This window comes from Chelonoidis abingdonii, chromosome 1 (assembly GCF_003597395.2).
Source record: "Chelonoidis abingdonii isolate Lonesome George chromosome 1, CheloAbing_2.0, whole genome shotgun sequence".
NCBI lineage: Eukaryota > Metazoa > Chordata > Testudines > Testudinidae > Chelonoidis > Chelonoidis abingdonii.
Window position 1 is genome coordinate 856,522 of NC_133769.1, and position 25,984 is coordinate 882,505.

The 25,984-nt window shown below is 55.6% G+C and overlaps 1 protein-coding gene across 1 annotated transcript; it reads left to right on the forward strand.

The window, feature by feature from the left end:
* The first annotated feature begins 300 nt into the window (after positions 1-300).
* SMO (smoothened, frizzled class receptor) lies at positions 301-24,045 on the forward strand. The gene is given in 15 exon segments (XM_032780943.2): positions 301-328; positions 8,298-8,503; positions 9,149-9,358; positions 9,564-9,736; positions 10,092-10,311; positions 10,915-11,038; positions 13,059-13,151; positions 14,124-14,232; positions 15,088-15,273; positions 16,173-16,321; positions 18,491-18,625; positions 20,236-20,361; positions 20,364-20,478; positions 20,480-20,758; positions 20,760-24,045. Coding segments are annotated over 15 exon segments (2,247 nt in total). The 3' UTR covers positions 20,854-24,045.
* Positions 24,046-25,984: the final 1,939 nt, after the last annotated feature.

The window sequence follows — 25,984 nt, forward strand, 5'->3', positions numbered from 1 at the left end:
CTGGAGTTCTCCTGGGTCAGTGCGCAGCCACCGGCAGCCAGCCCTGGGGTTCCCCTGGTCAGCGCGCCACCACTGGCAGTCAGCCCCGGGGTTGCCCTGGATCAGTGCGCTGCCGCCAGCAGCCAGCCCAGGGGTTCGGGCTGCCAGCGGCGCGCTGACCCCGGGGTTCCCCTGGGCTGGCTGCTGGCGGCTCAGACTCCGTCTCCCTCGCAGCGCAGCAGCCGCTCCATCCTTCTCATTGCTGGTGGGGGCGCCGGCGGCTGGGCAGAGCTCCGCTGCTTAGCACATGTGGCAGGCGCCATGCGACAGCAGGGCTTCTGGAGCAGAGGTGAGCTGGGGTTGGGAGGTGCCAGACGGCTCTGGTGGTGGGGAGCTGCCGGGGGGAGGCAGGGGGGGCTGAGGGCAGAGCTGGCGCGGGGCTTGGGCGGGGAGGGGTGCAAGGTGGCAGTTTCGCCTAGGGCGCAAAAATTCCTTGCACCGGCCCTGCTCACGCTCTCCTCTCATCCTCCTCCAGGATGTCCCCCTGTCACATTTCAGGTGGAGACACCTGATCTGAATTTTCCACTAAACCTTCCCCTCTGCCTCCTCGCCCATTTACTGCTGAAAAGCTTCCTGTGCCCAGCCTGGATACCTCCTCCACTCCCATCACATGAGCCACACCCCTCGTCCTCTATGTTCACTTTGCCATCTGCTTCAGCGGCTGCCTCCCCTCCGAGTCCCCACACAGCAATACTTTCTCCTCCCTCCGTCCTCTTCTCACCTCTTGCCCGCCCATCTCTCTTCCCACCTTCTTCCAGGCTGCTCCCCCTTGGATCACCTCCTTCTCCTGCAGGACTCACCAGGCCACTTCCGTCTCCATGTCCGAACCTTCCGTCGAAGTTGGTTCTGGTGTATGAGTCCACGAGGCCAGCACCCGTCAGGACTTGTTCACTCTTGCTGTTAATCAGCCAGACGCAGGCATGCTCCTCAGCCACTGTGCAGCCTTCTGCCTGCTTGCACATACAAGACTGTCTGTGCCTCACTTACACTGCAGCTCCTTGGGAATCACGCCCGCTCCTCTCTGAGCTCAGGAATCGCGCTCAGTAAATACCCATGAAACCAGGCCCCTTAAAAGCTCTGCTTGCTCTGAAACGACACCGGAGATTTCATGCAAAAGATTTTGTGGTCCTTAGAAATGCAAGGGGACCTTAATCTAAATCTAGTGGGGTGCAGAGCCAGCAATGTTCATGCAGTTGTAGTTCCCAGATTAACCTTAACTCTGCCCCCTGTGCTGCTGTCCTGTAACCATCCACTCTCTTGAAGTAGCCAGAGACAGACCCCCCAGCAACCCTTTTCACACATAACTTTCCAGGACAGTTCATAGACCCACATGTCCCCTACCAACCCTTCCCATACAGACAGGAAATGCTTGCTTCTCCAGGGACTAACTTTGCTTCCATGCCAATACACATGAATATAGCCTCATCTTGTCACGAGGTGATATAATCCGCTGACCTTCCAGGCTCACTGCGAGATGGTTGGGAGGGGGGCGGGTTTCTGCTGGTATAAGCCGTTAGGTAAAGTTGTGAGGGAGTCTCTGACCCATGTTTAGAAATGAGTGGGGTCTGGGAAGGACTCAGACCTGTAAGAGGAGGGTGGGTGAGGACACCAGGGCCGTGTGGGATATGTACCGTGTGCCAACATTGGCAGGGGCACCAATGGTGGAGTTAAAACTGATGCTGAAACGCTGGTTAGAATAAAAATCCAAATGTTTTTAATAAACAAACGACCTTGCCTATTCTACTAACAACAGGTGAGATAATGAACATGGAAATGATTTAAAATTTGAATTTGCTTCTCTTACGCCAGCTGCTCACACTTGGCATTTCTCATCGGTTTGATTAGCAAAACAGGATCAGCCGTTTCACTTCCACCTCCCCCTTTCTCATCACTTCCGAGCCCCAAGGCGCCTGCATGATGCTGCGGTGTTACTGTGCAAATGCTGAAAAGGAGTTTTGCTGGTAGGTGGTCTCGCTTTTATTTTATTTGTACATTTAATAAAAAATACTTTAGCATTTGAGATTGTGGTTGTTTTTTTACAAAGCTTGTAAGCTTTGGGTGCAATTTGAGCTTGTTTTATCCCTTCAGCTTAGAATTGCTTAATAATTTATAAAAAGAACAGGGGTACTTGTGGCACCTTAGAGACTAACAAATTTATTTCAGCATGAGCTTTTGTGAGCTACAGCTCACTTCTTCGGATGCATAGAATGGAACACACAGACAGGAGGTATTTATACAAACAGAGAACATGAAAAGGTGGAAGTACGCATACCAACAGGAAGAGTCTAATCAATTGAGATGAGCTATCGTTAGCAGGAGAAAGAAAACTTTTGAAGTGATAATTAAGTGACCATAGAAGTGTGAGGAGACTCTAACATGGGGACGATTAGTTTATTCTAATGACCCAACATTCCCAGTCTTGTTTTAGGCCTGATTGCAGTTATTGTGTCTAAATTTGCTTTATTATTCGAGTTCAGCAGTCTCTCTTTGGAGTTCTGTTTTTGAAGTTTTTTTGTTTGCAAATTGCCACTTCCAGTCTGTCAATGTGATGTTGGTTAGAGAGATTGAAGTTTTTCTCCTGTGTTTTTTAATGTTATGATTCCTGTTCGGATTTGTGTCCATTTATGCTTTGCAAAGAGTGTCCGGTTTGGCCAATTGTACATGCAGAGGGCATTGCTGGCATATAATGGCATATATCACGTTGGTAATGTGCAGGTGAACTACCGATTGCGTGGGCTTGATGTGACTGTGATTGGTCCTATGATGGTGTCACTTGAATAGATATATGGACAGAGCTGGCATCGGGCTTTGTTGCAAGGATAGGTTCCTGGGTTACTGTTTGTTGTATGGTGTTCCATTCTATGCATCTGAAGAAGTGAGCTATAGCTCACGAAAGCTCATGCTGAAATAAATGTGTTGGTCTCTAAGGTGTCACAAGTACTCCTGTTCTTTTTGCGGATTCAGACTAACACGGCTGCTACTCTGAAACCTGTCATTAATAATTTATGTTTAAAGTCTCAACTCAAGCGTTCTCTTGAGTAAGGGCTTTGGTAGCATGACAAGGTCCAAGTGTTAATCAGCCGCTACTGACTTTTTGTTCTGTCAGATGCATGTCTAATTGTTATTTTGAATCTTACTATTTGTCTCTGTCTGAAGCAGTGAGTTCCACTGGCGAACGATGTGTGGTGTGTTTCAAAGACCTATATTTCTGGAGGACTGGCTGGCTCAGGGGCAGACTGGTGTCACCTCAGTGCTCACTTACTAGTCTGTTTGCAGTCGCAGCAGGGAGCCTCCCAAGGTGTAGTGCTGTCCCTTATCTCTGAGAGGTGGCAGTATTATCCCCATACATGCAGAGGGGAGTGGAGAAACCAAGAGGTTTAAATCAGTGATTCTCCACCTTTCCAGACGACAGTCCCCCTTTCAGGAGTCCGATTTGTCTTGTGTACCCCCAAGTGTCACCTCACTTAAAAACGACTTGCTTACACAATCAGAGCCTTCAAAGGGCAGGTCTTCCACCGTTGACTGGACTTCTCTGGGGAACCCGGAGATGCGCGAACTTCCCTGGGGAGCCAAGATGCACGGTGCATGACCACCAATGTTGCAATGGATCTTCCGGCCAGGTCTGTTGAGTCAAGTGAAGCTGTAGCGCCGTGCTGGCGATGAGGTGGCCTTCGGCAATGTTGGCTTTACACTGTTCTTTTTTGTCATCTGGCAATTGTGGTAATTTTCTGATAATATTTCTGGTAATATGGTTATTTTATAGTAGTAATTATGGTAATTTTCACTCCATGCATTTGAAGAAGGGGGTTTTTTACCAACGAAAGCTTATGCTGAAATAAATCTGTTAGTCTCTAAGGTGCCACAGGTACTCCTGTTCCTTTTACAAATACCAGTGTGTGTCAGCGCACTGTTACTGAAAATGTGCTGCCCGTCTCCTTTCTGCCGTAGAACTATAAAATAAATCATCTGGACTGTGAATATTGTACTTGCGTTTCAGTGTAGAGTATATCGAGCGGTCTAAACAAGTCATTGTCTGTATGAAATTTTAGTTTGTACTGACTTTGCCAGTGCTTTTTTCGCAGCCTGCTGTAACACTAGGCCAATATCTAGATGAGTTGATGTATATGTGCCCTGGTTGAGAACCACTGGCTTAAATGACTTGCTGAGATCACACAGTCCGTCAATGACAGAGCTGGGCTGCGAACCCAGGAGTCATGACTAACGGTACATTTTAGTCACGGGTATTTTCAGTAAAAGTCATGGACAGGTCACGGATAGTAAACAAAAATTCGTGGCCCGTGACCTGCCCGTGGCTTTTACTATATACCCCCTGACTAAAACCTGGGGGAGGGCGCAGCCTGGGGGTGCTGGGGAGGGAGTCTCAGCTTGGGGGCCTCACAGGTGCTTGGGAGGGTGAGGGGGGAAGTCATGGCCCAGGGGGGCACCGCAGGTACTGGGGGGCGCGTTGCAGTCTTGGGTGCTGTGGGAGCTGGGAGAGGGGGTTGGTGGGGCTGGGGCAGGCTCTCTACTGGCTCCTGGGAAGTTCCATGTGCTCCCTCAGCTCCGTCCCAAGCCCTGGTTCTGCAGCTCCCATTGGCTGGGAACCATGGCCAATGGGAGCTGCGGGGGCGGTGCCTGCAGGTGGAGGCAGCCCATGGAGCTAGGCGCTGAGAGAGGGAAGCTCCTGTCTCCCTTCTGGGGAGCCCCCCCAGGTAAGCACTACCCCAGCCTTGAGCCCCCCACGCCCAAACTCCTGCTGCGACTTTTGTGACTTCCGTGACAAACACGGAGCCTTAGTCATGACACTTGCGCCCATGCTCTAAGCACTGGACCCGACTGCCTTCTCCATAAGGAGCAATAATTCACTATAGAGAGAGAAGGGGAAGACAAAGCTAATTAGAGTTGCAGAGAGGCCAGGCAAAGAGAAGACGCTGCCGAGGGAACGTGTGTTTAGATGTTGTAGCGTTCTGCATACGTTGGTATCCCGTGTGTTTTTGCAGTGAGCTCATCTCTATGATCTTTCGCCTGCTTTGCCAGCCTCCATGCAAATCGCTCACTTGTTGATCTCAAAATTCCTATTAGCAGGAGGGCTGCAGAGCCGGGATAATCACAGGGCCCGCTTGCAAGCCAGCCACTGATTACCAAACCCTTGCAAACAACCGCGGCAGGAAGAGACGTGTCCCTACAGGGGCTGCCATTGATGACTCATCAGCCTGGCCGGTTGGGACATTCAGTGCATCAGTCACCGAGCTCAAGAGACTGGGTGGGAAGGAGATACAGTATCTTCCACCCTCCTCACCAGTCCAGATGTGCCTAGGCTGGCAATGAACGCATGCTGCTCCCATCAGAGGGTGGCGAATGGGTATTGAGGCAGCAGGGAATGGCCCTGTGATTGGAGATGTTACCGAGTGTCCTGCAGGCTCAGGACCGCTGCCTCGATGTTGCTGGGGAACAGCACTTTGATCACTACTGGGGGCGAGTTTCCACACCACAGTGTCGGTGCAATTGTCCTGGTGCATTGTGAGGTATTTGTTCACGGGAGATTCAGTAATTGGTCACTGAGGGACGATGGATTTCAAGCACGAAGGAGCAATGAGCTGACCCGATGCAGCAAATGGTCCTGATACAAGGTGACAGGGAGGAGGTTTGAGGAGCTGTTCCTGGGGAGAGGAATCGGGGGCCAAGCTGCCCTCCCAGCCTAGGCTTGGGCCCAGGTTAGGAGAGAAACCATCTGACCACTCGCTACGTTTCATATTTATTGCTTATTTTTTGAAGTAGGGCTTTCGTTGGCAACGAAGGGTTAATTAAGTTCATAACGGGCTCCGTGCGCTGCCCATTTCCCTGCCTTCCCTGGAGCTGGCGGTTCAAATCCCAGCGGAGTCAGCTTAGCCTGTTGTCCTCCTTGGCTAGATAAAGGGAATCCCAGGCCAGGCGTGGCCAAACTGGGGCTCATGAGTCTCTTGTGGCTCTTCTACAATTAAAGTGCGGCTTGCGGATCCCCCCGTGTCCCCTCTGTTCTCCACTGGTGGGGGGAGGCTCGGGGCTTCTGCCCTGCGGTGGGGTAGTGGGGCTCGGGGCTGCTGCCAGAGACGACTGGTGCCTCCTGAGAGTGGGGGAGCACAATTTAAATGTTCACCCTCCCCAACAGCTTGAGTCACATACCCCAGGCATGTTGTGTTCCCCCTCTGCCCCGCCCCGGGTGACCAGATGTCCGGATTTTATAGGGACAGTCCCGGTTTGGGGGCTTTATCTTATATAGGCTCCTATTACCCCCACCCCCATCCTGATTTTTTACACTTGTTGTCTGGTTACCCTACTTCCCCCACCCCCCGTTCCGCTCAGCAGCCTCTAGTCCAGGGGCGGGCAAACTTTTTGGCCTGAGGGCCACATCCGGTTTCCAAAATTGTATAGAGGGCTGGCTAGGGGAGACTGTGCCTCCTCAAATAGCCAGATGTGGCCTGGCCCTGCCCCATCCAACCCCACCTCGTCCCTTGACTGACCCCGGACCCCCTGCCCCTGACTGCCCCCACCCGCACCCATGCCATCACCCCCCCCTCATTACCATGACTGTCCCCAGGCCCTTCAACCTCCCTGTTCCCTGCTCTCTGACCACTCCAACCCCTATCCATACCCCCAGCCCCTGACCACCACCCCAAACTCCCCTGCCCTCTATCCAGCCCCCCTGCTCCCTGCCCCCTTACCACGCTGTCTGGAGCACCGGTGGCTGATGCCGCTACAGCCGCACTGCCCAGAGCACCAGAACAGGCAGCCGCACCAGCCAGCTGGAGCCAGCCATACCACCATGCAGCACAGAGCACCGGGTCAGACTGTGCTCTGCAGCAGCACTGCCCGGCAAGAGCTTGGTGCCCTGCCGCCCAGAGCATTGCACCAGTGGCAGGGTGAGACGAGGCTGCGGGGAGGGGGGACAGCCAGGAGCTCAGGGGCTGGGCAGGAGGGTCCCACGGGCTGGATGTGGCTCGCGGGCCATAGTTTTCCCACCTCTGCCCTAGTCCCTGCATCTCCCGGTGTTAGCGCGGCGTGGAGAGGCAGCGGCAAACAACTGGCAGCTGCAGAGAGGGGCCGATGCTTTAGCTCCACAGGGAGAGGGAGCCGCAAAAAGCAGCAGCCTCCCTGCAGCTCCCAGCTGTTTGCCGCTGCCTCTCCCCATGGCTGCAGGGAGGGGGCCTGGTGGCACCGTGTGACCCTGGCAAAAATCGAGGGGGGGCACATGACCCCACATGCCCACCCCCCGTGTCACCTCATCTCCCGCTTCTGCCCAGCGGGGAGCAGGGATATAGGGGCTTGAGCCCCAGAGGTTATGACTGCTGGGGCTCAGGGCTTCAGCCGGAGCAGGACTGAAGCCCCAAACCCCGGCAGGTGCCTCCCGACTCTGAAACTTCTGACGATTGTCGTACGCAGCTCGGTCAGTCAGTCAGTTTGGTCACCCCTGCTCTATGTAACCAGCTGGACCTGGCTTTTTAGCAGGAGGTGTCGGTTCAATAGCCTAGTCTGTGCTGCAGGAAGGCTGACCATCCCATGGCGCTTGCTCTAAGAGGGGAGGGTTACTCCTGCGATCTCAACCAAAATACCCTTCTCCTTACTGCTGTCCTCCTCGGCTCCAGAGGTGGCTGCCTTCCAGCGGTGCCTTATGTCGGTGCCTTGTAAAGCATGTGGAGATCATTCACAGAGGTGCTATAAAAGGCAACGTATTGGTGTGACGCTAAAAATAATAATCAGAGGACTCACCATACCGCGGATTTGTGACACAGGAAACAGCTGGAATATCTGAGAACTGAGGGTCTATTAGCAGCCGCCCCAGCCCATCCTGACAGCTATTAATGGATTAAGGGAGCTAGAGGAAGGATGGAGGAGTGTTGTGTGGGAGTTTGATCTTTTTTCTGCACCATTTAACAGCAGGTCCAAAAATAAGCCCCGGTTTTGATGATTGGGAGATAGGGGGTAAGAAACCGGCTGTGTGTGCGCCGTTATCCAGCACTGGATGGAGCATGTCAGACCTACCTGGTTCCGTTACATGTCCTAGCAGTGGCAGCTGTACAGATGCTGTGGTCACCATCAGGGATTGACCTGGGAGTTTCAGCACCAGAAACACAGGCCTGTCCTGCTTGAGCTAGCGGAGTAACTCCTTGAGCTGTAGGTGGGTGGCTGTTGTTGTCACTGGGCCCAGCCGCTAGAGGGCAGTGCCAAGCCAGTGTGTTACACCCGTGCAAGTTCCCACTGCTGCTTTTTCCTTCGGCCAGGTTTGCGGAACGCCCCTCGCTGCTGGGACGCGATCCAGCCCTTGCTCTGCGCCGTGTACATGCCCAAGTGCGAGGACGGCCAGGTGGAGCTGCCCAGCCAGACCTTGTGCCAGGCCACGCGAGGCCCATGCACCATCGTGGAGCGGGAGCGGGGCTGGCCCGACTTCCTCAAGTGCACCACGGACCGCTTTCCCGAGGGCTGCCCGGTAAGCAGGCATCTTATACCATACTGGTGTGCCCGGATGAGGGTTATCGACAGTCAGTTTTCAAGCGTCCTGTGACTGGCACAGAACTGCGGCAAGACTGGCTTTCTTCTAACCCTGACTGGCGGAGAGGGGGAGATTCCCAAGGCTATCTGCCCCTGGCTCCTTCCTGGCAGAGCCTCTGTGTCGACCCCTCTCCAGCCCGCCTCCCACGTCCCTTCCCCTTGCAGTTAAAGGAAGAGGACTCTGTCCTCGCACTGGGAGAACTGAAATGCTTCCATGCCACGCTGGCTTAGTCCAGGATGCCACAAGAAGGATTTTGGCTGGAAGGGGCTTTACGGACTCTGGGCTGGAATCTCAATCCCATGGAAATCGATGGCAAAACTGCCGTTGATTTCGGCAAGGCCAGGGTTTCATCCCAACGGATTCAGTGTCACCACCTCCCTGGGTGTGTGGAATAATCCCTGTCTGAGGCAGGCCTGGTAAGTGGGTCCCCCAAAGGCAGGGAGGCTGTCAGTGGCAGGTCTTGGACTCAGAACTCAGGAGTCCTGGTTCCCAGCCCTCAGCGTGGGTCGTCCTCACATGACAGCATCCCTCCAACCCCTAACGATCCCTTTTCCTTTCTTCTCTGACCCCACCTGTCCCCAGAACGAGGTGCAGAACCTCAAGTTCAACAGCTCGGGTCATTGCGAGGCCCCGCTGGTGCAGACGGACAACCCCAAGAGCTGGTACGAGGACGTGGAGGGCTGCGGCATCCAGTGCCAGAACCCCCTCTTCACGGAGCACGAGCACCGCGACATGCATCTTTACATCGCCGCCTTCAGCTCTGTCACCATCTTCTGCACCTTCTTCACCCTGGTGAGTGGAGCGGGCTGGGGGGCTGCGGGAAGGGGCAGAGGGAAATCTGCATTGGCTCAGAGCACCCCCTGGTAACTTGCGTGAGCCTGTGCCGCTCCCGGCTCCGGGGCTGACCAGTAGGGGTCTGGAGCAGTGGCAGGAATGGGTGACGCACAGCCAAAGACCCCGGCCCATCTGCTGGCTCTTCTCTCCCACCCCGCCCCAGGCCACGTTTGTTGCCGACTGGAAGAACTCGAACCGTTACCCAGCCGTCATCCTCTTCTACGTCAACGCCTGCTTCTTCGTGGGCAGCATCGGCTGGCTGGCGCAGTTCATGGATGGGGCCCGCGGCGAGATCGTGTGCCGAGCCGACGGCACCATGCGGCTGGGAGAGCCGACGTAGGTACCTCCGCCCCACCCCCACCCCTGTCTGTTTGCCTTCGCCCGCAATGGGAGGGGTGGTGCTGCAGACCCCAGGCCCAGCAGATGTGGTCAGGGAACTGGTGGGATTGGGGACAGGGCTGGCGATCTGGGCAAAGCTCCCGCTGACTCCCACAGGATCAGGGTTTGGCTCAGAGCCCCTTAAGGTGATGGGCCCTGCAGACTGCAAGGTGCTGTCAGAGGGCGTGGGTGCACTCTGGGTGCTGAGCCAGGCTAGCACGTGTCTGTCTGTCAGGAACAAGCCGGAGTGGAGTGGGGGATGGGGGAGAGACCCCTTCCCGCCCCCCAGTCCTATCCCGTCCTGCCTACTCAGCTCCAACGAGACCCTCTCCTGCGTGATCATCTTCGTCATCGTCTACTACTCGCTGATGTCGGGGGTGATCTGGTTCGTCATGCTGACCTACGCCTGGCACACCTCCTTCAAAGCACTGGGCACCACCTACCAGCCGCTGCTCGGCAAGACCTCCTACTTCCACCTGGTCACCTGGTCCATCCCCTTCGTCCTCACTGTCGCCATCCTGGCCGTCGCCCAGGTACGGGGCACCCGGCATGGAGACCTCTGTGCCCACCCCAACCTGGGGACCCTAAGGGATGCTCCCCTCTCAGTGGAAGGGGGAAAGTCCTGCCACTCTGCCCTGGGGGTGATCGGTTTATTGGTGAGTAGGAACCACCCCAGCGTCTCATCTCATTCCTACTCCATTTGTTGACCCCGCTGCCTGTGTCCCTCCTGTAGGCTCCCTGTATCTGAACATCAGCTGTGTGTCCCAGTGAGGTTCAGCATTTCCCAGCCTTCCCACTTCGTGCCTTCGCTGCACTGATAGACTCCATGGGGCCCTGCTTATCTCCAAGCCCATGCTCCCAAAGGCCATAGCCAGGCTGCTCAAACTGACCCATGGGGGCACCAGCTTCCATCCCCATCCCACTCCCTCGCCCGTTCGCACCTGATGCCAGGGTCATCTACAAAACCTGGGTCTACCAAATGGCAGAGCCATAGGCTGCCACATCACCGGATGGGCACCAGGTTCACCCTGTAAAGGGACGGCACAGTCCCCGGTTGGCCAGTCCATTCTCATGAGATTTCCAGCCCAATCTCCAGGCTGGGGAAGGACGGACACTGATGGCTCTGCCCTGACCAGGTGGACGGAGACTCGGTCAGCGGCATCTGCTTTGTGGGCTACAAGAACTATCGGTACCGCGCTGGCTTCGTCCTGGCTCCCATCGGCCTGGTGCTGATCGTGGGAGGCTATTTCCTGATCCGAGGTGGGTGCTAACATCCCAACGGGGTTTGGTCTGGGAACCTTCCGCGCTAAGGCAGGAAACGCTGTCCCCCAAGCCAAAGGAGTCAATCCCTTAGCTGGGTGAAGCGATATCTGTTATGAGACCAGCTTCTCCTGGGGAGAGAGAGACAAGCTTTTGAGCTACCCAGAGCTCTTTGGTCTGGGAAAGGTACTGAGAGCGTCACAACTAAATACAAGAGAAACAGGTAGTTCAGCATAAGTAGTTAGCACGTATCTAAGGGACCGTTCAAGGGGAAGTGACCCATTAATACCCCTCCAGTCATGGGGGGGAAGGAAGGCAGCGGGGTCGGGGATTGTTAGTAGGTTACAAATTGTTGTAATAAGCCACAAATCCAGTGTCTCTGGTCAGTCCATGATTTTTAGTGTCGAGCAGAGTTAGGAATTTAAGCACCTGGCCCCATCTTTTGAAGGTGTTGTGCAGGTTTCCTTTGTGGATGAGGATGGAGAAGTCAGCTATGGAGTGATCGCGCTGCGAAAAATGTTTGCCCACACGTGATAGGGCATTTTTGTCTTCTACCCTTTTCCTGTGCAAATTCATTTGAGAGCATTGTGATTGTCTGGTTTCACTCCCATCGTTGTTCTTGGGACATTAAACGTGCGTGAAACCAGCCAATCTTGTATTTAGCTGTGACAAGGTCCCTCACCAAAGGCTCTGTAGCAAGGTAAGCTGTCCTGGGATATGAGGGGAGGTTCTCTCATGGATCAGTAACTGGTTAGACGATAGGAAACAAAGGGTAGGAATAAATGGTCAGTTTTCAGAATGGAGGGAGGTAAATAGTGGTGTCCCCCCAGGGGTCTGTTCCGGGCCCAGTCCAATTCAACATATTCATAAATGATCTGGAAAAAGGGGTAAACAGGTGGTAAAATTTGCAGCTGATAGAAAACTACTCAAGATACTTAAGTCCCAGGCAGACTGCGAAGAGCTGCAAGAAGATCACTCAAAACTAGCTGACTTGGCAGCAAAATGGCAGATGAAATTCACTGTTGATAAATCCAAAGTACTGCACACTGGAAAACATAATCGCAACTGTGCATATAAAATGATGGGATCTAAATTAGCTGTTGCCACTCAAGGAAGATCTTGGAGTCATTGTGGAGAGTTCTCTGAAAACATCCACTCAGTGTGCAGCGGCAGTCAAACAGCGAACAGAATGTTGGGAATCATTAAGAAAGGGATAGAAAATAAGACAGAAAATATCATATTGCCTCTCTATAAATCCATGGTATGCCCACACCTTGAATACTGCGTGCAGATGTGGTCGCCCCATCTCAAAACAGTTATACTGGAATTGGAAAAGGTTTAGAAAAGGGCAACAAAAATGATTAGAGGTCTGGAACGGCTTCCATAAGAGGAGAGATTAATAAGACTCGGGCTTTTCAGCTTGGAAAAGAGTCAACTAAGAGGGGACATGATTGAGGTCCATAAAATTATGACTGGTGGAGAAAGTGAATAAGGTGGTGTTATTTACTCCTCATAACACACGTACTAGGGGGTCACCAAATGAAAATAATAGGCAGCAGGTTTAAAACAAACAAAAGGCAGTATTTTTTCACACAACGCACAGTCAATCTGTGGAACTCCTAGTCTTGGCCTTCACAACATCCTCTGGCAAGAACAGGGTTTAAAAAGGAACTTAGATAAGTGTGTGGAGGATAGGTCCATCGATGGCTATTAGCCAGGATGGGCAGGGATGGTGTTCCTAGTCTCAGGAGCTGGGAACGGGTGACGGGATGGATCACTTGATGATTACCTGTTCTGTTAATTCCCTCTGGGGCACCTGGCATTGGCCACTGTCAGAAGACAGGATACTGGGCTGGATGGACCTTTGCTCTGACCCAGTCTGGCCATTCTTATGTTCTTATGTGATGCTCTATGTAACATAGCCACCGAGTCCGTGAGTGCTCCAGGCTGCTCCCTAGCTGCTTGATCCAGCAGCCCTGGTCTCGGCTGATGTGCCTGTCTTGCTGTCTGTCTGTCCTAGGTGTCATGACTCTGTTTTCCATCAAAAGCAACCACCCCGGCCTGCTGAGCGAGAAAGCTGCCAGCAAAATCAACGAGACCATGTTACGGCTGGGTAAGCCGGGCAGGTGTGGGCTCAGTTTGTGCCTCGCTGCTGGCGTTCTACCCCGGGCCATGGTTTCGCCCGTCTCAAAGGGCCAGCCTTGGGTAGGAGCCTCCTGGGGAAACCTAGGGCCTGCACAAAGCGGTGGCACTGGCCCAGTAGAAGACACAGGGAGGGGTATGAGTGACTCACCGAGGGTGTTCTCGCCTTTAGATAAGACATCAGAGCCAGGTCCTGACCACTTCTGGAGCCCCTCTGCCCAGTTAACACAGGCCTTCTGGCTAGACTCCAGCTGAGTGAGTGCATTTTCCCTCCCTCGGATTCCCTGGGAAGGTTGGATATATTATTCCTTTTCTGGTCCAAACTTGTAGTGTAGTGCTGCTGTTACACAGCTGCCACGGTCCTCCCCAGAGGTGGCTGCGTTTCACTGCCGGGTAACGTGACCTCTGTGTGGATGGTACGTAAAGCTCTTTGGACCGAAAGGCGCGCTAGAAGCGGGTGCAGCTGATACTGACAAGGACCCCATCCAGAACCGGCTTTATGAAGGGCGGGGCCTGATTCAAATACCTGGGAGAGGTCCGGGGCTTCAGCAGCACTTCAGCAACAGGGGGGGGTCCGCTCCGGGTCTTACGTGGCACCGAAGGACCCCCCGCTGAAGCGGACACCTCCTCCCCCCCACTGCCGAAATGCTGCCGAAGACCCAGAGCGGACCCTCCCCCCCGCCGCTGGGTGAGTAAAAAAAAATTAAAAAATTAAAAAGTCGCTTAAGGCACGGGGCCCTCTTAGGTACGGGGCCCGATTCTGGGGAATCGGCCTAAATCCAGCCCTGACCCCATCAGAGGCGCGGAAGGAGCCTGGGTTTGACCCCTCCCTTCACTTTTCCTGGATCGTGTTTCCATCGGGGCTTCCTCTGGCCGGCAACATGCCGCGTCTGGCCCTGGGAATGTGGGAATAACCCCCGGGCCCTTCTGTGCTTCCTTACAGGCATCTTTGGCTTCCTGGCCTTCGGTTTTGTCCTCATCACCTTCGCCTGCCACTTCTACGACTTCTTCAACCAGGCTGAGTGGGAGCGGAGCTTCCGGGAGTACGTCTTGTAAGTGGGGACAGGCCATGCCCCCCCCCCCCCCCGGTTCCTTTAACAGGCGCCCCCAGCCCCCCGGAGGGGCGGGAAGAGTCTTGGGGGGTCCAGTAGAGCTCCTTGCTCCATGTTGGAAGAAGGTGACGCTTTCCATGACCTCCCCTCTGCCGCCAGGTCCTGTGACGACGCTCTTCCCATTCCCCACACGGAAGTCTGGCTGCTCGTGTGGATTCCCACTCTGGCGTCGCCTGATGCCGTGGGAACGGCAGTCCCTGGGGGATGCCTCGGCTGGTCTCCGTGTCACCCCCCACGAGCACGTCGGGGCGTGACTGCCTGGGCCGTCCGTGGCCCCAGGCCTGTTCCCATTTCAGCGGGGAGCAGAGCCAAGCAACACGGGGACCGGGGACACCCTGACGTGCCTGATCCCGGGGAGACGCATCAAGAGGAACCTGAGATGGGCCCGTTAGCCCGTCGTTGTGTTCAGTGCTGGGTTGTTCCCTGCCAGGCTGGTCCCGAGGCTCAGACCATGGGGCTTCCACTGCCCACCGTGAGGCTCTGTTGAAACTTTCTGCAGAGGGCCCGTCATGTGGCCCTCCTGCGGCTGCCCTGCCCTCGCGTGGCCCCCATCACCACGGTGTCTGGGCAGCTGTTGGGGGCCATCAAGCTGTGGGAAGGGGCCTCAGCCCCTGAATCTAATCAGCCGCTGCTGCTCAAAGGAGGCGTGTGTCATTGCCCTTCATCTGGCTGCGCTAAGGGGAGGGCATGTCGCTGAGGATGGGGGATGGGAGGTGGCTTTCCGGGTGCCCCGGTCAGGGTGGGTTTTAGCCCCTGCTCTTCGTGCCGCTGTCATGCCCCGTGTTTCTGGCGCAGGTGCGAAGCGAACGTGACAATCGCCATCCAAACCAACAAGCCGATCCCAAACTGCGAGATCAAGAACCGGCCCAGCCTGCTGGTGGAGAAGATCAACCTCTTTGCCATGTTCGGCACTGGCATTTCCATGAGCACCTGGGTGTGGACCAAAGCCACCCTCCTCATCTGGAAGCGCACCTGGTGCAGGTGGGAGCAGCCCTCCCCCAGCCCGGAGCTACTGGGGTCTTAGGGTCCTGTCTCCTCAGCACCAGGAGCTGAGGTTCAGTTGGGGGGCACTGCATGCGCTAGGCCCCCAAGACACAGTCCAGCCCAGGTCTGTAGCTGTCCTTATCCGGCAGCTGTCTGGTGGCCCATGTGCGATGAATTCAGTGGGTCTCGGCTGGTTCCTAGAGGATGAGGTGTGTTCCCAGCAGAGAGGCACAGAGTGGCATGTGTCAGAAGTTGAGCTGGGCAGGGTCAGGCCTAGTGATAGGAGCAGTGGTAGTTGGGTCTAGTGGTCGGTGCAGTGGCAACTGGGCCAGGCACTGGAGGCAAAGATTGGAGGCACGAGTCAAGAGCTGGTTTGGAACAAAGCAAGGGCAGGGCCGGGAAGGGGGCTGGAGTTGGGGCGGGGAAGATGGGGCAAAGCCCAGAGTTAGGGGGTGCAGGGTGGAGGGGGGGCACCACAGCTGCAGGGGGGCTGCCGCCGAGGGATGGGGGCGCCTGGAGGGTGATCCCGAGGGTGGGGCTTGAGGTCCGAGTCTCCTTGACACTGACGCCCCCGGCCCCCGCTCTGGAAATGTCTTTTAGGCCCCATGGTGGGAAGGGCCCTGGTGCCAGCATGTTACCGTCCGTATGTCCATCTCCGCCCCCCACCCGCGGCCGTGGTGCAGGGAGGGGGAATGTGGGGAAGGAGCGGGACACCCAGTCCTTGGGGTTGGGATGATGGAGGGGTTCCCTTGGTAACCGACAAACTGGCTTCCTGGCTCAGCGGGAGAGGGGTGGAGGGGGGCAGCCCAGGAGCACTCCTCAGCCCCACTGGAGAGGATCAGTGCCCTGCCCTCCCTGGCTGAGCCAGCCCCCCGACCCCATTCCCTCCCCCCCAGGCTGACTGGCCAGAGCGACGATGAACCCAAGAGGATCAAGAAAAGCAGGATGATCGCCAAGGCCTTCTCCAAGCGGAAGGAGCTGCTGCGCAACCCGGAGCAGGAGGTGTCCTTCAGCATGCGCACCGTCTCGCACGATGGGCCTGTGGGTATGTCCCGGGAAGGGGGGAACCATGGGGGCTTCGCACAACGGGCCTGTGAGTACATCCCGGGAAGGGGGGAACCATGGAGGCTTCGCACGACAGGCCTGTGGGTACGTCCCGGGAGGGGGGGAACCATGGGGGCTTCACACGACGGGCCCATGGGTACGTCCTGGGAGGGAGGGAACCATTGGGGCTTCGCACGACAGGCCTGTGGGTATGTCCAGGGGGAAGGGAACCATGGGGGCTTCACACGACGGGCCTGTGGGTATGTCCCGGGATGGGGGGAACCATGGGGGCTTCGCACAACGGGCCCGTGGATACGTCCAGGGGGAAGGGAATCGTGGAGGCTTCGCATGACGGGCCCATGGGTACGTCCAGGGGGAAGGGAATCGTGGAGGCTTCGCACAACAGGCCTGTGGGTACATGGCAGCTTCGCACGACGGGCCTGTGGGTATGTCCGGGGGGAAGGGAACCATGGGGGCTTCACACACCACCGCCCTTGGTGCTAGGCCCCCTCTTCGGTGGCAGGTTTGCAGCCCCCACTGCTTATCAGTCGGGGGTTGCGGGGGAGATGCTTCTGTGCTCCTCGGTTTGTTGTGGGGCACGTGGGCCGTGGCTCTCAGCAAGACACCTCCCTCCGCCCTCACTAAAGGGTGCTGCGGAGAACAGGCTGTCGCAGGGTCAGACAGGCCCGTAACGCCCAGTCTGACTGCGCCCATCGCGCCACCTTGTTATTAAGAGTTCGGCTGAATCCCTGCGCTCCTGAAAGGGGCCAGCAACTAGTCTGGGCCAGAGCAATGGTCCATCTAGCCCAGTATCGTGTCTTCCGACAGCGGCTGGTACCAGGCGCTGGGAATGGACAGAACAGGCAACCACTGAGTGATCCGTCCCCTCTCGTCCGTTCCCAGCATCTGACAAACAGAGGTTTAGAGACACCCAGAGCCTGGGGTTGCATCCCTGACCACTCGGCTAAAAGCCATTGATGGCCCTATCTCTCTAGAGCCGTGTTTCTCAAACTGAGGGCCAGGAGGTCCACGGGCCCCACTGATCAACTCCTCCTGCTCCCTCCCAGCGCCTCCGGCGCGCCGGGGAGCAGCTGTTCAGCAGCGTGCAGCAGGCCCTGGGGGGGAGTGTAGGGGGAAGGCAGGGACAGGATGCGCTCAGGGGAGGGGCAGAAAGAGGCGGGGAAGAGGAGGGGCAGGGGTGGACTAGGGGCAGGGCCTGGGGCTGAGCCTTGGGGGTCCATGAAAAATTTAAAATCAAAATAGGGGTCTGCAGGTTGTTACCATCTGAGAACCGCTGTTCTGGAGCAGTATCCCACCCCCACACCAAGGAGCTGGCAAGCGGCAGGATTTATTTACACATTAAAAGCATCGTCAGAAACGTGACTGACATAGAAATGGCCCCGCCCTACCCAACAGATCTGCTCCTTGGACCCAGCTCCCTCCTGGCGTAACTCCGAGTCCAAGGAAGTTACCACAGGGGACTAACGTCTCTGTCTAGCCAATGTGTGCAGCCCACGTTGCTGTAGGATCAGACGCACCTCTGAGTCTTTGGTGGAATTACCCTCGCTCATCCCTGAGAGGGCAGGGCTCTTACCTGCTTCAGGCAGAAGGGAAACTGAGGCAGAAGGAGGTGAAGTGACTTGCCTGCGGTCACAGTGGAAGTCTGTGGCAGAGCAGGGACTTGGACCTAGATATGCCCTAACCACTGGCCAGTCCTGCCTGTCTGTGTACAGCAGGGGTGGGAAAACTCCACGGCGGGGTTGCAAAACTCTCTGGAGGGCCGGGTAGGGAAGGCCGTGCAGACACATCTCAGGCTGACTTCTGGCCCGTTTGGCCGCAGATTCATGCTGTAAAAGCCGGGCAAAGAGCCTCTGGGCTCTCAGGTCCTAGGCAGCTGGAAAACGCATCCTCACTGTGTCAGCCTGCTTTGCGGGGCCATTAGCACAGGGTCCAGCCTCTGAGGGTTGGGGACATGGGGTGGGAATGGGAGGGCATCCTGGTCGCTACAGGAATGCTGGGCGTTGGTTCCGGAACAGGCTGCTTGTGGGATCAGTCAGGGCGGGAGATTAAGGTGAATCAGTGAAGATCCCCCCCGTACTCTACTCAGGCTGCGGGATTCCCCCCTCTGCTGAGTGGGCGCTAAGAATCTCCTCTGTGGCTTTCGTCCCAGCTGGCCTGGCTTTCGACATCAACGAGCCCTCAGCTGACGTATCCTCAGCCTGGGCCCAGCACGTCACCAAGATGGTGGCCAGGAGAGGGGCTATCCTGCCGCAGGACATCTCCGTCACGCCCGTGGCGACACCGGGTGAGTCCCTGGGAAAGCGTGGGGTGGTGAGGGAGACAGGCAGGCGATGAGGTCATGACGCCGCGCACGTCTGCGCAAGGTAATTTGTGTCCCAGGAGCACCTAGAGGTTTCTGTTGAGATCAGGGCCCCTGGGTGGCAGGTGCTGCTCAGCCCCACTGCGAGAGACAGGCCTGCAACCTAGCTTCTGGCAGTTGGGAAATGGAGGCAGAAAGATGAAGGTCCACAGAGCCAGAAATCAAATGCAGGACCCCTGCGTCCCAGTGCCTCAGCCACATGGCCAGCTTTGCTCGTCACTTCTAGACGGGAAGCACTGGACTGGGAATCAGGGGACTTTGGTTTTCCTCCTCGTCCTGACGCTAACCTGGTGCGTGACCTGGGGCAAGTCACTTCTCCACGCTGGGCCTGCATTTCCCCACCTGTAAAACGAGGGTGGTGATATCCGCCCTCCGTCTGTAGGCTGAGAGACCGGGGATACAAGGAGTGAAATCACAGGGATAGGAGAGGGATTGCACCACAGCCATGGAAATGCAGCCACTTCTGGGGTGGAACGTGGCACCTGTTCAGTGGGCTCACAGTAGAGGAAAGGCAGGGAAGGCGATTGCTGTGTGGAACCAGGGGAGATGTAATTCTGTGAATTGGAATTTGGTGGAGACACTACGAATTGTAGTAACCCAGGGTTAAAAATCCCGCCTGACGTCCCAAACAACCTTTGCTCAGGGGAGGGGCAGGCCTGGCAGCGCATGGAAGGGATGCAAGTCAGGACTGAGGGGCACCGGCAGAGCTGTGTGTGGTGGGAAGCCCAGGGCTGGGGTAGCAGGGGCTGCGGGTCGGGATTGAGGAGCGTGGGGAGAAGCCCAGGGATGAGGTAGCAGGGGCTGCGGGTCAGGACTGAGGAGCGTGGGGAGAAGCCCAGGGATGGGCTAGCAGGGGCTGCGGGTCGGGATTGAGGAGCGTGGGGAGAAGCCCAGGGATGAGGTAGCAGGGGCTGCGGGTCGGGATTGAGAAGCGTGGGGAGAAGCCCAGGGCTGGGCTAGCAGGGGCTGCGGGTTGGGATTGAGGAGCGTGGGGAGAAGCCCAGGGCTGGGCTAGCAGGGGCTGCGGGTTGGGATTGAGGAGCATGGGGAGAAGCCCAGGACTGGGGTAGCAGGGGGTTGCGGATCGGGATTGAGAAGTGTGGGGAGAAGCCCAGGGCTGGGCTAGCAGGGGCTGCAGGTTGGGATTGAGGAGCGTGGGGAGAAGCCCAGGGCTGGGCTAGCAGGGGGTTGTGGGTCGGGATTGAGAAGTGTGGGGAGAAGCCCAGGGCTGGGCTAGCAGGGGCTGCAGGTCGGGATTGAGGGCATGGGCAGAGCCATGTAAGGGGCCCCATGACAGGACCAGTAAGGAGCAGGGGTTGGGATTGAGGGCCATTGGCAGGCTGGGAATCTCTGGACTGGGACGGGTGCAGCGGCAGAGTTGGGTGGGGACAAGGATCCATCACACTTGCGTGATTGCTGTGCCACACTCGGCGTCATGTCCTGCCGTCCCGCGTCGCTGAGTTTCCGCGGGGGTTTAAACAGCGACCCGCCTGAAGGCCCCTCTCAGCCCGTCACCTCCGTCTCAATGCCCGCAGTGCCCGCCGGATGAAAGGGCGAACGTGGGTGGTGCGATGCAGAGATCTCGCCCGAGCTGGAGAAGAGAGCCAGCCGCAAGAAGAGGAGGAGGAGGAAGAAGAAGGAAGTCTGCCCTCTGGGGCCTGCCTCTGCGACGTGGGCTACCTTCACCCGCTGGCCCGCAGTGCCGTCCCTCGCCTGCCCAGGCTGCCACAGCAGAAGTGCCTGGTCGCCACGCCTAGGGAGTCTCAGCTTGGGAAGAGGTGCCGCCCCAGGCACCTACCCTGGCCTGAGGTTCAGCGTCTCCCAGCACGAAAGCCTCTTCCCTCAGGGGCCCCAGGACAACCCCGCCAGGTCCAGGAAACATGACGCCTTCCATCTGATCAGCAACCCCTTCTGCCCTGAGACCGGGCCCCAGGAAGATCTGGCCCTCGAGGGCAGCGTGCGGTGCTTCCTGGCACGCCAGCAGCACAATGGCTTGTTCCGGCTCCCCGCCGCAGGCCTGGATCCCGCACCCTGCCTGGCAGGAGCGTTCCCGCGCGGCGAGGACTCATGGCAGGAGGGCAGGCTTCGCCCCCATCCACTCCCAGACGAACCTCATGGATGCTGAGCTGCTGGATGCCGATTCAGACTTTTAGGCCCGGAGGGACCCAGACCCTTTCCGTGCCTGGATAAGCCCTGGAGATCACCTCATCGGGACACAGGCTGTGGAGGAGCCTGCAGACCCCGCATACAGACGTGGGTTTAAAGCTCACACTCCAGGTTCTGACCAGGGACAGTTTTCGCTCAGAGGCAGGTTCTTCTCTGCTGCAAACCTTGATGCTTCCTTGGTAGCTTGTGGTTGCTTTTGAACTCCTTCCCCATCCTGAGTTTCCTGTCCCCCCCCCCCCCCCCCTCGCGAGCTTCCCACCTGAGACATTCGGCCTTCGTCCTGCCCGCAAGAGGGAGCCAGCCCTCGTCTCGGCTGGTTGAACGGCAGCTGGACGGGGCCTGCCAGGTATTGTTATTTATTGCTCCGCGGGTGACAGAAACAAAACCAAACGGACATTTGCTGGTGATGCCCCCAGAGGCCGGGCTCCTGCGGGGCTTGTGGGATGGATCCAGGATGTCCCAGTTCCCAGACTGAGTCGTGGGTTGTTCCCTTCTTCACCCCGCTGCATGGAGTTTTTTGAGGACTCCTCCACTGGCAGCTCTGTCCCAGCTGGGTGCAGCGCTCGCTCCTGGATCTTTGGCCTGGGGGTGGGGATGAGACTTGGAGAAGGAGAGAAACGTCCCGTGATGGCCTGGTGTCAGGGAGGCTGGAGGGTCTATACAGAGAGGAGCCTTTCCGAGGGCAGAGAGAAGATCCCGTGGATTCTTTATCCCAGGAGCGTCCAGCTGTCCCGTGAACCACACCAGGGGCTGAAAGGAAGAGGCTGGTGGCTCTGAGCCATGGCAGCCGTAATAGACGGCTGGAGAGTTTAGTTAGGGGTCTGTTTATTAAACTCTCTGAAGCACTGGGGCCGCGTTGCTCCCGGATCTTCGCCCATTGCCAGGAGAGGTGGAGATTTTGTACAGGGAGAGGCAGCGTGTGTAACATTGTCACCAGCATCAACCTCAGTGACTCAGCCAATCAGCATAACCTTCCTTGGGACACATCCCTGGGGGCCGGGACACGTTACCCAGCCCCAGAACCAGAGGCCTGGGCCAGACTTGTGCTGAACGGGAGCTGCTGCAGGGCCAGGAGTCCAGCTTGTAGGGCTCCATGCGGCTCTCACGAAGCATTGCATGCTGGGATTTGTAGTCACTTGCATTTTGGAACTTGTAGTCTCCACTTGATCTATCTCTATTTACACCCCTGTTGGAGATCCTCCTGGCTCGCTAGATGGGGACCAGTTCAAAACAAGCCCACGCTCGGTCTTCCCCTTTGAAGGCTCCATCCCCGTGTGCGGAGGAAGCTAACTGGGCCCGTAGATGCTACTTAGTGGATTTACATATTTCCGTTGTGTTACTGATTTCTTCATGTACCTGTATAATACACAGAGATGTTTACTAGGGCTGAAGGCCATAAAAAGGATGTCCCAGCTGGAAATCCCTGACAGCCGTGCATCATGTCGACTGCCTTCGGCCCGGATCTTGTTTACTGTGCTTTTCGCTGTGGAATATAAAACATTAATGCCCTTCGCACACCCAAAATGTGCCTCGTTCTAAGCTGGGCTCCCTGTTCTGCCCCCCATTCCGCCAGTGGAGTCACTCCGGATTGAAAAGGACATAACCGAGACCCGCAGGAGGCCCCTCATCTGTGTCAGAGCCACACGCTCGGGTTCCCTTTGGTCACCAAGATCCATTTCACCTTTCACAAAGACGTAGCCTCAGAGGATGTATTCTTGCTTGAGGGGGGTGGGGGGGCATTATGTCTCTTGTGTCCCAGCATCCCTAGCGGTAGGGAAGTGGCTTTCGATTGGCTGACGGTGATAGCCGAGAGCAGCTGTGTTGGGTTTTCCTGTTCGGTGCTGAACTGAGAAGGGCTGTGTTGGAGGGAGCGTGTTCCCCACACTGGGGCCGTGTAAAGGGCAAATAAAACTTCTTTTCTGGTGCACTTGCGCCCTCAGAATCTGCCAGGTGGTTGGAATCCCCTTTTGCTTAAGAGTTGGTGGTTAAATGGGTCGTGTGTCATGGCTGTTTTCACTTAAGGGGCGGAGTCTCTCACTTGCAAGCCCCGCCCCATCTGACTGTTGTGTGTAAGGGGTGGAGACTCAAGGACTAACCCCGCCCCTCGGGTGAAGGGGTGGTTGACTTGCTGGTACTAACCCCTCCCCTCGGTTGTTGATCTCCTGGGGTCAGGGGAGCTATTCCAGACACAGATAAAAACCCAGCTTGACCTTTGACCCGGAACTCAAACCTGGAACTTCCAGGGGGTTTAAAAAGTCCGGCTGCCACGAACAGCTCATTTTCCATGTTCATGAGCAGCCGGGTTCCAGCTGGCAATGCCCCAGGCCCAGGAGGAAATCTCTCCTCATGGCATTTCTAGGCGTGCAGGGAGCCTCTTCCCACGGGAGGGGTTGGGCTGAAGATGTAGTTTGCAGGGGTGAGTCTGGACCCAGGGTTCCAGTTTGGCCCATTATAGGGAGAGGGCCAGCCAAGCCCATTCTAGCCAGATCTGAACTCCCCCAAAGTTCTGGGGGGATTGGAGCTGGCGTGTTCTCATTCGGTCCTGACAGGGCTCCCAGCCTGCCTCTGCCGGCGCAAGAGGCTTGGAGAAGCATCAAAGTGTCTTTGGTTTCTGCTGACGCCAGTTATCTCACTGAGGGTTCTGCATTGCAAATTCTGCTCCGCGCTGCAAAGGGCCCAGTACACAGAGGCTGGGACATGCTGCTAAGTGGGTCCCTCCAAATAATATAATGCCCAGGAAAAATGCTGCGGCTTTAAGCTGGAATGAAGGTGGTAAACGATTCCATAAGAACGCAAGAATTCTGGATCATAGGGAGAGCGGTTCAGACCGCAGGTGGATCTAATTCAGTATCGTGTCTCCCATGATGGCCCATACCAAATGCTTTGGAAGAAGGTGTAAGACTCGTCCTAGTGGTCAATTATAGAATAATGCGGTTTCTTCCCAGACCCTGGCAGTGTTAAGCCGACTAAGCCTTAAGGCAGGAGGTTTCATATCCGTTCTAACAAGTTTTATATCTGTCGGTGTTTCTTGTTCATGTAACTGTCTAAACTTTTAGTTGAATCCGGCTAACTCCTGGTCTCAGTGATATCCAGTGGCAGCAAGATCCACAGGTTAATTTTTCTGTCTAAGAGAAAAAAACTGCTTTCATCAGTATTAAATTTGCTATGTTTCAATTTAATTGTCTGCTCCCTTATTTGTACATTATGAAAAATAACCCAGCACCTCCCCCTGGAGAGAAGCTTGGTAGCTTTTCCTTAAAAGACCCCAACGTTATAAAGCCCAGAAATCCAATCCAGAATTGCATGTGAATGGGCATTCCCATTTTAAATCAGGCAACATTTCCATGGTGTAAAAATGAGCTTTTAGAAAATCCAAGGCCAGTAGACTGTCCGCCCAATTTAAAAAAAAACTTCAGTGAAAACAGTTGGCTTTTTAAATGCACAAACATTCACCTGTAGCATTTGGGAACCCAAAGCACAGAAAATCTGAGTGAAACTGCCTCCTACCAAAATGAAACTGACCTCAGGAATTTTTCGTCATCTGAATCACGAGTCATGCAAAAATGAAATGAAGATCAAGAAGAGTGACAAACTGGATTTAAAGGGTTATTTAAGGAGTTAATATCCTAGGTCAAGAGAGAAGTTAAACATTGGGAATGCACAGGTGAGATCACCCAAACAGCTTTAACTCTGCCTCTACATCACTGCCCACAGAACACCCTGAAACTAGGAGACAGGCCTATCTACTAGCAATGCACATCAGTCAGTGTAAATGGATCATTTTACTCCTGTTCATAAGACAACTGGACACTCTACTTAAAGTCCTGGTGTTAATTTAGATTATTTTTGCCATTAACTAATTTTTTAAAATCCTCTTCGACATTATGTCCTGATTTCATAAAACTTCTAAAAATATTTATAAGGGATTTTTCTACTCCTTATGTTGAAATTTACAAAGGTGGTTACTGCAAGGGAGAAATTGGCCAGCCTGCTAGCCAGGGAAAATAGGAAAACTGACCCTAAATCAAATGCTGCTGAATGCACAAAGGAAACCAGATTGGAAAAAGAGCATTTTCTTTCTTTCTGTCCTGCAATCTCAGGTATTTCTTATAACTCGTTGTTTGTATTCTGATAATGCCCAAGACCCAGATCTCATCTTTCTAGGTACTGCACAAGCCCAGAACAAAAAGTCGGTTCCTGCCGCAAAGAATTTACTTTAAACAAGAGACGACAGATGGATACAGACAGGTGGGAGAGGACAACGAAACCATGAGACAATATTGATCAGCAGCAGTCTCCGCACGTCAGCTGCCTAATCGTTGTCACATTTTTGTGTAGGCATCATGGCAAAGGAGAGTTTTTTAAGGGATTTGAAGGAGGACAAATAACAGGGATAAAGTATTTTCAGGTGGACGGTGTCCCTTTTAAACTGGCTTCATCAAACTCCACCTGCCTCTAGAACGCAGGGAAAAAACAGGTTGTTACCCTACCCCGTTTCTCCAGGCTGGGACCTGTCACCCTGATGCTTATAGAATAGAGAGGTGCATGGGGAATCCCCAGTTCTGTTAGCTCATTTGCAGGAGTGCAGCAAATCTGTCTCGGGGGAGCTGATTGCTTCCTTCACTTTAAATAGTTCATTCAAGAGCATTTTTCTCCAAGCGGTGGAGGGAGCGCAGGGCAAGCCTGAGTGTACCTGCCGGGCCTGGGATGAATTGTCTCCCTTGGCAAGAACCAGGGATCCTTGCAGCCTCGGCTGTCTGGAGGAGTCAGTGCTGCAGCAGAGGAGGGGACCGTGCATTGCAATGGCAACATGCCTGAGGGTAGAGCAGATTCCCTGGACAGCCCTGCTCCTGTGTTACTGCTACGCAACAGGGTTGGCTGGTGCCTGAGTTTGTGGGAGCTGGTTGGGGGCAACCAGGCTCAAACCCTGCTGAAAATTTGCCCCTCTGAGTTTGCGCATTGCTCTGCCTGCTCCCTGATGAGCTGCAGGGCAGCTCTGTCCTGTCCTGTGTACCAATGGGCCAGGTGATCCAGCATCTTGTCTCTGGCCAGATGCTCCAGGGAAGGTGGGAAAATGCTCTTCTCTGAGGTGGTTTCGGCTGGCGGCCAGGAGGCAGC